Raw genomic sequence first — 15377 nt, 5'->3', positions numbered from 1 at the left:
GCTCTGGCCTAGAATCAATCAAAAACAAAAATAAATACATTGAAATAAACCCATTACTGGTAGAATTATATTCTACTGGGTTACAGTTCCAATCAGAAGAGCAGTTGTGTGTCTCCGAGCTGAATGTGTGTTACTTAAATGAATCTGAGTCATGTGAGTCAATGATCCAATGACCTGTTAATACTGTAAATACAGTCATTGCTTCGTTCTTGACTCAATCAGCCGTCTAGAAAGAATCAGATGAATGAATGATTCAATGACTCACTCATTAAAACAGTGACTTGCTGCCATCTACTGGCGGAATGAGTTTCATGTTTAAACTATATATATATTTTTTTTAACATTTCATGTTTTAGTATTCAATATTTTATATTCATAACATTAATATCATTGCATTATATAAAAAAATATCATTGCATTATTTATGTAATTGCAAATTATGCAAATGTATGCTACATCTGAGCTGCATTAATCAGTCTGTGTAAATACATCTAAACACCTTCTCAGATGCTGCTTTTGTGTCACTTCTGCAGTGCAAAGCTGGATTTTGTCAATACAAAATTCTATTGAGATATGACTTGTTGGTCAATATTGCACAGCCCTAGTCAGAGGATTTACAGCTCACAGCACTAAATAACACATCTAGATACGAATCTCCAATCCAACTCTCATGCAACATTTACTCTGCTATTAGTTTTCATACAGGCCCAGAAATGTAAGATCAGCAAAAGCTTGTTGACTCTCGTGATGTTAAAGGAGACGGACGCGTGAACGGACACTGTGACTGAGCTCACAGCCAGATTAATATCACAGTTCAGTCATTGGTGAGTTCAATATTTGCTTCACCGGTTTTATATTTCAATAACCACAAACTGTAATTAACTATTTTACTCTTTTTTGTTTGTTCAGTTGTTTTATGTTACTCATTTCAAGTTTATATTTAAAACTATTTACTTAAGTAAAAAAAAAAAAAAAACTGTTAATCTAAGATGAACTCTGTTAGTTCTTCAGCCGCGCTTTATTGTAGAGGTGCACATATATAGCATCAGTGTGTGTGATCTCAGCATCAGTGTGTGTGATCTCAGCATCAGTGTGTGTGATCTCAGCATCAGTGTGTGTGATCTCAGCATCAGTGTGTGTGTGATCTCAGCATCAGTGTGTGTCTGATCTCAGCATCAGTGTGTGTCTGATCTCAGCATCAGTGTGTCTGATCTCAGCATCAGTGTGTGTGATCTCAGCATCAGTGTGTCTGATCTCAGCATCAGTGTGTGTGATCTCAGCATCAGTGTGTGTGATCTCAAATTAAAGTGTGTCTGATCTCAGCATCAGTGTGTGTGATCTCAGCATCAGTGTGTGTGATCTCAGCATCAGTGTGTGTGATCTCAGCATCAGTGTGTGTGATCTCAGCATCAGTGTGTGTGTGATCTCAGCATCAGTGTGTGTGATCTCAGCATCAGTGTGTGTGATCTCAGCATCAGTGTGTGTGATCTCAGCATCAGTGTGTGTGATCTCAGCATCAGTGTGTGTGTGATCTCAACATCAGTGTGTGTGATCTCAGCATCAGTGTGTCTGATCTCAGCATCAGTGTGTGTGATCTCAGCATCAGTGTGTGTGATCTCAGCATCAGTGTGTGTGATCTCAGCATCAGTGTGTGTGATCTCAGCATCAGTGTGTGTGATCTCAGCATCAGTGTGTGTGATCTCAGCATCAGTGTGTGTGATCTCAGCATCAGTGTGTGATCTCAGCATCAGTGTGTGTGATCTCAGCATCAGTGTGTGTGATCTCAGCATCAGTGTGTGTGATCTCAGCATCAGTGTGTGTGTGATCTCAACATCAGTGTGTGTGATCTCAGCATCAGTGTGTCTGATCTCAGCATCAGTGTGTGTGATCTCAGCATCAGTGTGTGTGATCTCAGCATCAGTGTGTGTGATCTCAGCATCAGTGTGTGTGATCTCAGCATCAGTGTGTGTGATCTCAGCATCAGTGTGTGTGATCTCAGCATCAGTGTGTGTGATCTCAGCATCAGTGTGTGTGATCTCAGCATCAGTGTGTGTGATCTCAGCATCAGTGTGTGTGATCTCAGCATCAGTGTGTGTGATCTCAGCATCAGTGTGTGTGATCTCAGCATCAGTGTGTGTGATCTCAGCATCAGTGTGTGTGATCTCAGCATCAGTCTCTCTCTACCTCTGGAGGTGGAATATCAGGATGAAAACACCTACAGCTGTGTGCTGAACAATCCCATCAGCAACCAGACCACACATCTGGACATCCACACACTCTGCCACACATGTGCAGGTACGACAGCGCTGATGATATTAGTGTTTATTGACTGATCTGATCTCAGTTTGATGTGTTTATTCCTCAGACTCTGTCCACTGTTGTGGTCCTACTGAAGCTGTGATCCGATTGGTCCTCTCTGCTCTGGTGGGCGTGGCTACTGTCATTATTGTGGTTTATGACATCAGATCCAGAAGAGCTGAACGAGATCAAGCACATGTTCACACATCAGGAACATGATTGATGATGTCATTTCTCACAAACTGATTTTGCATGTATAAGTATTTGTGAGATTTACTAATTTATGGCTTTTTATGTTTATCATTTTCAGGAAGTATCGAAATCTTAGGCAAACGCTGAACTTTAAAGATTATTCAGGTGTGTTTTTTGTTCTTCAAGTGTTTTTTTCCTAACAAATACTGATGATTATTTGAGTTTGTGCTCTCTTTCAGTGTCAGATTTTATAAGTGTCACTTTATTGGTTATATTTCTCTCAGATACAAAGAAATTAATAAAGAGACACACAGATCTTACTTTACTACTGCTGTATATTTGCCATATGTATTTGCTTGCCTTTATCAATAAAGTTTTCTCACTCTGAGGTTCAAGAGTCTCTCCATGTTTTATTGCATTAGTATAGTGCGTCTATTGAGATCAGGTCACACTTGTCCCCTTAAACTTCACTCCCACCCGGGTCACGGCACCAAATGTAACCGGTCCTACTCAGCCTGCCTCAGAACCAGCGTCTCCAGCATGGGAGGAGGGCGCACTAACAAGGACACTAAAGACCGCCGTTGACCTCTACTAACTCTTACTAGCCTCCTTTACACTGTGAGACTAAAATCAGTCGAATAGTTCAGTTCATTTAGTAGTCCTAAACCAGAAAAAAAAAAATTTGAGCCTCGCGTTGTCCCACAGAAAGATTTTTTTTTGGTGAAATGGTGCTTGTGGCGAACATTACTTGAAAACTTTTTATTTTTTTATAAATGACACCCAGCTATGCCTCATAATAATAATAATTTGTTACATTTATATAGCGCTTTTCTGGGTACTCAGAGCGCTTTATATACAACGGGGAAATCTCCTTAACCACCACCAATGTGCAGCTCCACCTGGATGATGCGACGGCAGCCATATTGCGCCAGAACGCGAGTTACCAGTTTATTGGTGGAGAGGAGACAAAGTGATGAAGACAATCAGTATTTATATATATATATATGGGGATGATTAGGAGGCCATAATGGACAGGGGCCAATAGGCAAATTTTAAATGAGGTCACCGGTAGTTTTCAGAGTTGAACTGTATGAAATAATTGCCTAATAATATAGTATTGACTCTTCTTTGGTGCTGCAGAGATATTGCACAGCACCAAGATTAAACTGACCTTCTCATCTGAGATGCCTCAGCCGTCTGGTGGATGCTCATCATTGTCAAAAAATATTTGAGATGACCAATCAAATCAAAGAAAGCGGGATTTATGTTGACAGAAGCTGCTAAGCGGGAATGTCAACGTGGCGCTTCAGTTTAGCACTTCCTGCTGCCAGCTGGTGGCGCTATGATTATAACTACATTTAGGCACGTAGAGTCTTCAGGCCTGGACATTTATCAAACATGTGAAGTTTGGGGGAGATTGGACATTGCATGCTTGAGTTACAACAACTTCCTGCTTTATGCCAATCATAGCATGTGTTAGCATTTAGCTAAGCACATGTGTTTCAATGAGTTTTTAAAAGAGTTATTTTGCTCAGATTCACCAAAAATACCAAAGTCTGCAATCCAAAGCAAAACATCTGATTATGAATTTAAATAATAAAATGTTCCCAAGACCAAAACTTTCTCGTAGCAAAATTATATTTCTTTAAATGAACGACTACATTTACAGGTTACTGTAAGTTTGTATTAATGTTCACTCAGGAATTTTGTTGTAAAAACTCAGGAAAACATTAAACATGTGATTTAGTGGTTTTTGCGTCAAAATGGACCCTGCTATGGTTTTTCTCTTTTATTTTATCTGTACAAACATCTGTGTGTGTGGTCTGATCTGAATTCATTTGAAAATATAAGATCAGCAAAAGCTTGTTGATTTCCGTGATGTTAAGGAGACGGATGTGTGAGTGGAAACTAACTGAGGTTGGGGGAGGATTCACACACAACCAGATAAATATCTCAGGTCAGTCGTGTTTAATAGCAAGTGTTTTCAGACATTTTAACCCTTTAGGACCTGAAGTGTAAAGCCAAAACTCTAGTGCCAAACTAAGTCCTATAACCTCATTTCAATTCTGTTGTAAATTCTTTCAGTACAAAAGCTCTCACGAGTACTGAGGAACTAAACCATTCAGGTATTTACCATTCAACTGTAAGGACAGCTCAGAGTCGATAAGATCCATTTGCAGCTTTTATTGGATTGAAGCAGACAAGTAGAAGGGGCTAGGCAAAGAGTACTCAGATGCACAGGCGTAGAAGTCCAGGCCAGGCAGAGATTCGTCAGAACACAGTAAACAGTCCAGGATCGAGGGAGCCAGAGTATAATCGAAAGCCAGGGGACAGTCCAAGGTCAAAGTAGCCAGACATTGATCATAGATATCCGCACACCGTCCGAGATCTAAACCAGCAAGAGAAAACACGTAGATAATTGCTCAGTAAGAAAGCCAGGGCAATACAATACATCGCAATGAATGAGGGTTGAGAGCTGGTTATATACAAGAGCAAATGGGAAACAGGTGTGAAGGCAATTGGTGATGACCAGGTGTGTGTGTTTAATTCAGATGGGCTGCATGATGGGAAATGTAGTTGTTAATACTCAGGAGACGGCTCCCTACGTGGGTGTGAAGGAGGTGAGGTAGGAAACTCCTGCGTTACATCAACCATAACCTGTCAGGGGAATAACAGCTTAAAGACCCAGGACCAGATATGATGAAAGAAGACCAGGAGTCGTGAGGTTCACTCAAATAGGTGAAAATTTACTGAAGAATAGTTTGCAGTTTCATCGGTAGAGACAGGCGTCAAAGTCTCTCAATGAGGCCAGAGGGGTCTCCACAGAACACGCTTCGCTTGCGCTGTCTGTTGCCGTTAATCTAATGACGCTTTCAGCGACTTCTTATACTCTTAGTAGTACTTTTGGTTACACTTTATTTCGATAGTCCACTTTAGACCTTCTACTAACCTTAAGTATATTTGCAGCTACATATCAACTAACTCTCATTAGAGTATTAGTAGACTGTAGTTGACTGTCAGTAGACTGGTAGGTTATGGTTAGGGGTTAGGCTTCGAGTTAGTAGAATAATACATACAGAACGCTGCTGTCAGGATTCTGAGCAGAACCAGAAAATATGAACATTTCACACCTATATAAACCCCACCTGCAGCCTGTGTTCATCGACGGCGTCAAATATGATTGACAGCTCACAGCACTAAATAACACACAGATATCTAAACCAATATTTCACTCTTCTGATATTAGTTTTCATTCAGGGCCAGAATTCATTTGAAAATGTAAGATCAGCAAAAGCTTGTTGATTTTCGTGATGTTAAAGGAGACGGATGTGTGAGCGGAAACTAACTGAGGTTGGGGGAGGATTCACACACAACCAGATAAATATCTCAGTTCAGTCGTGTTTAATAGCAAGTGTTTTCAGACATTTTAAGGGTTGCTATTGTGGCAGCTTTAACTGGAGGTGCACTAAAAGTTTTAGTAAATTCTTCTTAACCTACACACGTTAGCATGGATAAACGTTAGCATGGATAAACGTTAGCATGGATAAACGTTAGCATGGATAAAGAGACCACAGAATAAGGTGGGCTGCTACAAAGTTTCCGACTACGCCACCTATTTCCGGGGAAATGCCCTTCACATTAGAGCAAGTTTCACAGGTTCATCACAGCTGAGTCAGGTATCAGACATGGTTTTAATGTAAAAATAGAATACTTTATTTGCAACCAATAAAAATATCCAATTTTATTTAACAAAAACACCAACAAATCAAAGAAATCAAATTCACACAAATGACACGCATGGACGTTACGACTTCAGAATTGGGTACTGGCACTACTAGACATGAAGGACACAGCAATCACACACTCACACAACGGCACGCCACACATCACTGTGAGCACAGCATTCAGGCGAAGAACCCACAACACACACACACAGACACACACACACACACACACACACACACACACACACACAGCTCACTGTGAGCACAGCATTCAGGAGAAGAACCCACCACCACTACAACACACACACACACACACACACACACATACACACACACACACACACACACACAAACACACAGGAGAAGAACCCACCACCACCACAACACACACACACACACACACACACACAGGATAAGAACCCACCAGCACAACACACACACACACACACACACACACACACACACACACACACACACACACACACACACACACACACACACACACACACACACACACACACACACACACACACACGAGAAGAACCCACCAGCACAACACAGGGAGACGCTTATCCTCTGCATTTGGCCGCCCCCAATTCTGACTCACATGGCACCGAAACTGTTGCTATTAAACATATCCATGGAAACGGATATAATTGAAGACATCCCGCAAAGCTCCTCAATCCACCCTTGCGAACATTCACACATCCCGCCGAAAACACGGCGACTCGCTCACTGACACAGAGAGGACGTACACACACAGGGCCGGCTCTAGCCCTTTGGTTGCTCTAAGGTTGTGGCGAGATTGAGTTTTGCGCCAATATTAGGTGATGGGGGCGGTTCTAAGGTCAGTGGATATTCAGGGCTTTAGCCAGCAGCCCTATCACCCTGTAGCCCACGACTGGTTGCCCACTGAAGCCAAGCAGGGTTGAGCCTAGTTGGTACCTGGATGGGAGACCTTCTGGACAATCCCAGGATGTCTTTCGAAAGAGTAGGGGTGTAAGCCCCAGATCACACCTAACGCGTTTTTTGCAGTGAGGCGCGCCTTTTTTCTATTGTTCTCTTATGGCAGTGAGCGTTCTGCGCACTGTTTTACCGCCCGCTGCGCCTCGCGTTTTACCGCCTGCTGCGCCTCGCGTTTTACCGCCTGCTGCGCCTCGCGTTTTACCGCCTGCTGCGCCTCGTGTTTTACCGCCTGCTGCGCCTCGTGTTTTACCGCCTGCTGCGCCTCGTGTTTTACCGCCTGCTGCGCCTCGCGTTTTACCGCCTGCTGCGCCTCGCGTTTTACCGCCTGCTGCGCCTCGTGTTTTACCGCCTGCTGCGCCTCGTGTTTTACCGCCTGCTGCGCCTCGCGTTTTACCGCCTGCTGCGCCTCGCGTTTTACCGCCTTCTGCGCCTCGCGTTTTACCGCCTGCTGCGCCTCGCGCTTTACCGCCCGCTATGCCTCGCGTTTTACCGCCTGCTATGCCTCGCGTTTTACCGCCTGCTGCGCCTCGCGTTTTACCGCCTGCTATGCCTCGCGTTTTACCGCCCGCTGCGCCTCGCGTTTTACCGCCTGCTATGCCTCGCGTTTTACCGCCTGCTGCTCCTCGCGTTTTTGAAGTTGAAAAAAAATCAACTCCGAGCGGAAAAAGCGCCCGACGCCATTGCGTTTTTTCTACTGTCCAATCGAATGAATGTGGTCGTGACATATCACCCTGTAGCCCACGACTGGTTGCCCACTGAAGCCAAGCAGGGTTGAGCCTAGCTGGTACCTGGATGGGAGACCTTCTGGGAAAACCAGGCTGCTGCTGGAAGAGGTGTTAGTGAGGCCAGCAGGGGGCGCTCACCCTGTGGTCGGTGTGGGTCCTAACGCCCCAGTGTAGTGACGGGGACACTAAGAGCACCGTCCTTCGGATGAGATGTTAAACCGAGGTCCAGACTCTCTGTGGTCATTAAAAATCCCAGAATGTCTTTCGAAAGAGTAGGGGTGTAACCCTGGCGTTCTGCATCCTCTGTCCATCATGGCCTACTAATCATCCCCATATATATATACTAATTGGCTTCATCTCGGTCTCCTCTCCACCAGTAAGCTGGTGTGTGGTGGGCGTTCTGGCGCAATATGGCTGCCGTCGCATCATCAGGTGGAGCTGCACATTGGTGGTGGTTGAGGAGATTTCCCCCCTTCTATGTAAAGCGCTTTGTGTCGAGAAAAGCGCTATATAAATGTAATGAATTATTATTGTTATTATGAATTATTATTATTAGCCCAAACTAAAATTGGGTATTTTTATTTAAAGGAATTAATTAATTATAAAAGCAATTTAAGGGAATTAAGAAAAAGAAAGGCTTATCGTATCCAGGGGCGTAGCCATAATTTCAAAAGTGAGGGGGACAGAATGTCACGTGTAATACCAATTACAGCTCGGTACCTCTAGGGGGGTCCGGGGGCATTTTCTTTTAACTACATTTTAAAGATAAATTCATTAATCTAGTGCACTTTGAGTCCCCCGAATCCGCTGTTAAAAATAAATAATCCACCCGCCAACCGCCCGAGCCTATGATATTCTCTGATTTATCTGCATCTGATCCTCACATTACAATTATTATTATAAATGATCAGCGTTAAGCATGATAATATGGTAAAATATCACACTGAAGGCTGATTTAAAAATAACATTTATTTAAAACTTTTACTTGAACTTTTAGTCATCATAACAACAAACAGAGCGATGCGTAATGGAGTGCATCAGAGCAGCATCAAGAATATCAAATACATTGCCGTGAATCTCTTATTTGCATCTTAAGTTTATTGCCAATAATAAGACAGGTTTGTGAAAAGTGTAGAACTCGGTGAGCTCGCGCAAAACACATCTTCAGCACAGCGATTTTTTAAACGCTTCTGATTGGCCGATGCGTTCAACAGACATGTCTGTGATTGGCTGCAATGCTCAACGCTGCAAAAGCCCGTTGCAAGGACCTTTAATGCAAAGGCAGGGCTCCAGACTAACTTTTTGCCTTGGTTGCACTGGTGCGCCTATCTTTTTTATTTAGATGCACTAGCACAAAATGTAGGTGCACCCAAATTTTTCCTCAGCTCGTGTCGCCTTTAACGCCACAATTTCATGATCACCTTTTTATCATGCTCCATATACATTCATATATAGTATGTAAACAATTTTGAACAAGAATAAGGTGTAGGTAAATACTGTACTTTTCGATGTCTATTTCTTTTCATTGTTTTCTAGCGTTTATTTTTGCTGATGCTGATTGCCGGGGCCTCGTTTACACTGGAGGTCTTGATGCCCAATTCTGATTTGTTGCCTATATCCGCAATTTTTTGCAATTTCAATCACACAGCACGAGCACGAGCAGTGTAGGCCTACAGGAATATCTGGACCACAGCCAATCAAACAGAGGCAAAGACCCGCCCCATCTCTGTCTCTGATTGGTTTAGACCACGATATGATCGTGCAACCTAGGACAAATTTTAGGGATTTTGTCCGTTTAAACGTTTTTTAAATTGTGACCCATATCCGATTCATGAGTTTACACTTGACATAGATCTGAAACATCACGCATGTTTAAAGGGGTTTAAAGATCTCAGGACTGGTGGGAACACACAACACGATCTCATGAAAGTGCGTATCTATGGCACGAATTTTATTTCTGATGCCATTTATACGGCAAAATTTTTTTTTTTTTGCATGCATATAATACACACTGTAAACATTTCAATTGTGAATTCAATTCTGTTGTACAGCAGCTCTAAAAAGACAACAGTGCTGTTGTTCAGCTGAAGTCAGTTCGGTGTTGATTCAGTTCAGTTAATTTCATCAATTGTGAAATGAGTTTAAGCAAAACAGTGATGTCATCATCCAGCTCAGTTCAATTCACATCCAATAGTGTCACTGCATTCAAGTCAATAATATTGCCAAATATTAAGTGTCCCCAACTTAGTATTCAGAGGACAGGAACCCAAACTCCATCATGTGACAGAAACAAAGAAAAAACCCTTGGGAGAAAGCAGACTCAGTCGGGGACCAGTTCTCTTCTGTACATGATGTGATTATGATATTTCATCCAGCTCCTTCTGCTTGAAGATCACGCCGGCATATGGAGGAGGAGATGAAGCTGTTATAGGGGTCTGTGCAGAGATCTGGTCTGGATCTGGTCTTTGCTGAGGATCTGTGCCGACGGCTGTCTAGTGGACGAGGTCTTCACAGGCGGTCTGTCTCTAGGCCTCGTCTAGTTGTCACGATCTCTGCTGACATTCAGGGCTGTTGTGTTCGTCTCTATGTGCAGATCCACCATATGATCTGGATACGGACCAGATCCGGCTGACTACAGTAACCTCGGGATAAGAAAGAGACCAACAGACTGATATTAGTGTAGTTGCCGTTCCTCTTACAAGTACAAGAAGCGATCCTGTTCCGGTTGAGCTAATTTATGCAGCCAAACAATCCTTTACTGGATGTGATTTATAGGGATGTGATAATGTGTTATGTGTATGCCAGGTTAAAGAGATGGTCTTTACTCTAGATTTACACTGACAGAGTGTGTCTGCCTCCCAAACAAAGCTAGGAAGACTATTCCAGAGTTTGGCGTTAAATAGAAAAAGGATCTACAGCCTCCAGTTGATTTTGATATTCCAGTTATTATCAACTGGCCAGAACTGTGAGACTGGATGTGAAGGACTATAAAGTGACAGAAAAAGCTCAAGTACTGAGGAACTAAACCATTCAGGGATTTGTTTGTTATGAGCAGGAATTTGAAATGTATGTGATGTTGGATAGAGAGCCAATGCAGTGTTGACAGAACCGGCTCATATGATCTCACTTCCTGGTTCTAGTAAGAAATGTGGCTTTAAAAAGAAAGATTGACATCAAAGATCACTTCTACCAGTTGGTGTCATATCGACACTTCTCAGTTTCTCCAGAAGAAAATCACTTTTCATTCAGGGCCAGAATTCATTTAAAATGTAAGATCAGCAAAAGCTTGTTGATGTTCGTGATGTTAAAGGAGACGGGTGTGTGAGCGGAAACTAACTGAGGTTGGGGGAGGATTCACACACAACCAGATAAATATCTCAGTTCAGTCTTTCTGATCAATCTGAGTGTTTAGACATTAAGAGTTACTATCGTCGGCTTTTCACTGAACCGATGAAGAAAATGTTTCTCAAATTAGTTTTGCTCTGTGTGTGTTTGTGGCGTCTGGATGGTGAGTTTTAAATGCGTTTTTATGTTTTAAGTTGTTTCTGTTCTGATAAATTACTGGTTAAGTTACTGGTAAATGTGTTTTTACTGGTTAAATTAGTCAGAAAGGATTTACATTCACTGTTATTCTCATATAGAAACAAATAATGTGTGATTCTGCTGAGAGATAACTCTCTTGTTTGAGATTAAAGTCGATCTTAATGCAGTTATTGATATAAAACCATTTAACTATTTCTCATTTATCATCTTTTGTCTCTGAACTTCTGCAGAATATTAATCACTTCACATTTACATGATTAAAAGTATTTTAGTGAATCGTCATCAAACCAACATCAAATGATTTTAAAGCTTTAATCTGTTAAAAACTCTGTTCTTCAGGAGCGTTTGGTGATGATGAAGTGAAGAGAGTGTTAGTGATTAAGGGAAATTCAGTCTCTCTAAACTCTGGTCTCACTGAAATAAAGGATGATGATGTGATTCAGTGGAGATTTGGAAACACTTTAATAGCAGAAATCAATAAACGGGCCGACAGATTCACTGTATATGAAGATGTTCTTGATGGGAGATTCAGAGACAGACTGAAGCTGGACAATCAAACTGGATCTCTGACCGTCACACACACCACAGCTGAACATGATGGAGTTTATAAACTACAGATAAACCGTGAGATCAAGAGGTTCAGTCTCCTTGTCTACGGTGAGTAAACCTTTTGAGTGATACGGTCCCACTTATGAGATCTGCAATGTTCAGTGACGTCACATGACTGTCAGAAACTGTTCAGACGATTTGAACTGCGGCGCAAACAAACATGGCGGCGTCCATCTCACATTTTAAATCAAGATCATGACCAGCATGACGGATCGCCATGGAAACAATAAGCGGGAAACTTTCTAAAATAAATGCCTTGAAAAAACTCACCCAGTCAGAATCTCGCGTGAAAGGGTTTAATAGCCGATCGGTTTCTCCTGTTTATAATGACAAAATTAAATTAAACTCCATTTTTTATTTTCATTGTTTATGATATTGTTTATTTCCGTCACTCTAAACTCTGATAGTAATAGTAGTTTATAGTAATCATCAGGATCTTGAAATGTATGTGATGTTTGATAGAGAGCCAGCGCAGTGTTGACAGAACGGCTGATATGATGTCACTTCCTGGTTCTAGTAAGAGCTCGAGCTGCTGGAGTTTGCTTGATAACACTTTACATTACAGCCGCAAATACTGCGCATTTAAAACACATTTACAGCGTAACTTTCAGTAATTATAGTGTACCTACAACATGCTAAGTTTTAGGAATAAAGTGGTAATAACCAGAAGAATTAACTCATTATTTATACTGTAGGTATTTTAAAACTAAGCGGATCTTATTCTGATATTATTATAACAATCTTACATTCTGGAGAAATTGAGCGAGAACATACACTGCAAACCTTTTAGTAATAATAATACCAATACATAGGCTTTATAAAATTATAGGGTATATCTGTGCATTTATACTTTCTTTTAACAAAAGTGCACTGAGAACTAAAACTATTGCAACTTTTGCTGAAATACTGTATAAATATTCTCTTGTTCATGTAGTTACAGGGAAAGTGTGACTTCTGCGACTGAACATTTAAGTGTTGCTTTTACTCTTTTGTTTCATTAAGTTAATAACACTTTCTTTTCTTTTTTCTCTTCTATTCTATATATTTAAAAATGTTTTTGATTCTTTTTTGTTATTTTTCCATTTATAAATCTATTTATCTTTCCATTCATCATCTTTGTACTGCTGGAAAATATTATTCATTTCACATTTAAATTATTAAAAGTATTTTAGTGACATCAAGTGAATTTTAAACCTTTAATCTGTGAAAAACTCTGTTCTTCAGGAGCGCTTGGTGAAGTGTCAGTGTCAGTGACGGAGGGAGATTCAGTCTCTCTAAACACTCGTCTCACTGAAATAAAGGATTATGATGTGATTCTGTGGAGATTTGGAGATGAAAACACTTTAATAGCAGAAATCAATAAACCGGCCGACAGATTCACTGTATATGAAGATGTTCTTGATGGGAGATTCAGAGACAGACTGAAGCTGGACAAACAAACTGGATCTCTGACCGTCACACACACCACAACTGAACATGCTGGAGATTATAAACTACAGATCAACCGTGTGTTCAAGAGGTTCAGGCTCAGTGTCTACGGTGAGTAAAATATTAGTTTAACTTGTTTTATATTTTAATCAGCACAAAGATACCATTAATAATTCAAACTCCATTTTGCTTTTGGTGTTTAAAGATATTCATTTCAAATTTACATTTCAAACTATTTATAAACCATCAAGTGACCGTCTAAATCTGTGATGAACCGTGTGTGTGTGTGTATGTGTGTGTGTGTGTGTGTGTGTGTGTGTGTGTGTGTGTGTGTGTGTGTGTGTGTGGTGACTCAGGACTGAAGTCAGTGTGGAAGGGAGAGTCAGTCTCTCTAAACTCTAGTCTCACTGAAATGAAGGATGATGATGTGATTCTGTGGAGATTTGGAGATAAATACACTTTAATAGCAGAAATCGATAAACGGGCCGACAGATTCACTGTATATGAAGATGTTCTTGATGGGAGATTCAGAGACAGACTGAAGCTGGACAATCAAACTGGATCTCTGACCGTCACAAACACCACAACTGAACATGAAGGAGATTATAATCTACAGATAAACCGTAAAATCAAGAGATTAATTCTCAGTGTCTTTGGTGAGTTCAAAAACGTTTAAACCTGTTATTTAAAGCTGCAGTCCGTCGTTTTTCCTCTTTGTCGCCATCTCTGTTCGAAATCTGCAATTGCAGTTATTCGCGGAATTATTAACTGTGCGTGGGTAGTAAATCGGCATGAAACAGCGCGGATGAACACAATGTATTGAGGAGAACATGTCGCTGCCGCGTCGCTGTGGATACTGTAACGTTACTGTCATCAGCAATCTCAGAGTATACTTTTTGAAAGTGTCAACATTAGAATTTTCATCGGTAAATGTCATCTGAACAAGTAAGTAACATTCACTTTTGTTCTGACCAAATTCGGGGGGTGGGGGGAAGCATTGCAGTAGCTGATTAAATCTAACGATTGCTTATATCACGTCAAAACGTGAAAAATATATTTTTTCTGTAGCCACTCTGAAGTCAGAAGTCTTTGGGTTTTACAACTGGTGAATCTCCAGTTGTCACTGGTGATTGTCGCTTTAAACTTTCGGGATCCGCCATACCAAGTGCTAAGCTAAATCTCCACCATCATCCACACACGCTAGCCGGGGACTCCTTAGGCTTGTTTGAGATGAGCAAAATCTGCGCAGAACCGATCACCGGTGATCACCGCGAGATGCATGCCGGTTAGAAATGTGTCCGACTGCCTTCCGCCTGGCTCTGATGTCATGCTGACGTATGTCAAAAATCTCTCGCGAGCGCAAGGCACACCTGTCGGATTCTGCAGTCGAGCGCAGTTGCTCTCCACCGACTGCGCGGTTCAAAAGCATGATGGGAAACGACTTGCTGACGACACAGCTTAATGCTCATTGGTTTAAACAACCGTGATGTATTGTTCTTTTTTTAAATGTTTGAATTTAAAACTCTGATTTCGTGTTTTTATGTGTATAAATTATGTGTGAGTATTCCCAAACTCTCTGACAGTGCGATCGCTATGGATTATGTGATTATGTCATTTTTATATATATATATATATAGCCTATATAAAAAAAATATATATATATATATAGGCCATATATAAAAACACGTCTGTAGTAAAGAAACAAATGATTGATAAACACAGCCTATTTGGAGTGGGATTGAATAAGTGCTTTGGGTGTCTTGTTCATTATATTTATTTTCATATAAAAGCAACAGAACTTAAATTACATCCAGTTGATTACCAACACTGTGCACGAGCGTGAATCCCGTGAATCCCGCGATATCCATCTTTGATCTCACAGCTGTCAGAT

The 15377-nt window shown here is 41.2% G+C and overlaps 1 protein-coding gene across 1 annotated transcript; it reads left to right on the top strand.

The window, feature by feature from the left end:
* Positions 1-11702: 11702 nt before the first annotated feature.
* On the top strand, positions 11703-14162 carry LOC306988245 (uncharacterized protein; the record flags this gene model as incomplete). Its single annotated transcript, XM_079593051.1, has 4 exons — positions 11703-11712; positions 11789-12106; positions 13283-13597; positions 13843-14162. The coding sequence occupies 4 exons, from the start codon at positions 11703-11705 to the stop codon at positions 14160-14162; spliced, it is 963 nt and encodes a 320-aa protein (XP_079449177.1).
* Positions 14163-15377: the final 1215 nt, after the last annotated feature.

The sequence above is a fragment of the Phoxinus phoxinus genome (assembly GCF_949152265.1).
Source record: "Phoxinus phoxinus genome assembly, chromosome: 20".
NCBI classification, from domain to species: Eukaryota; Metazoa; Chordata; class Actinopteri; order Cypriniformes; family Leuciscidae; genus Phoxinus; species Phoxinus phoxinus.
This window is presented reverse-complemented; position numbering and strand designations above follow the sequence as displayed.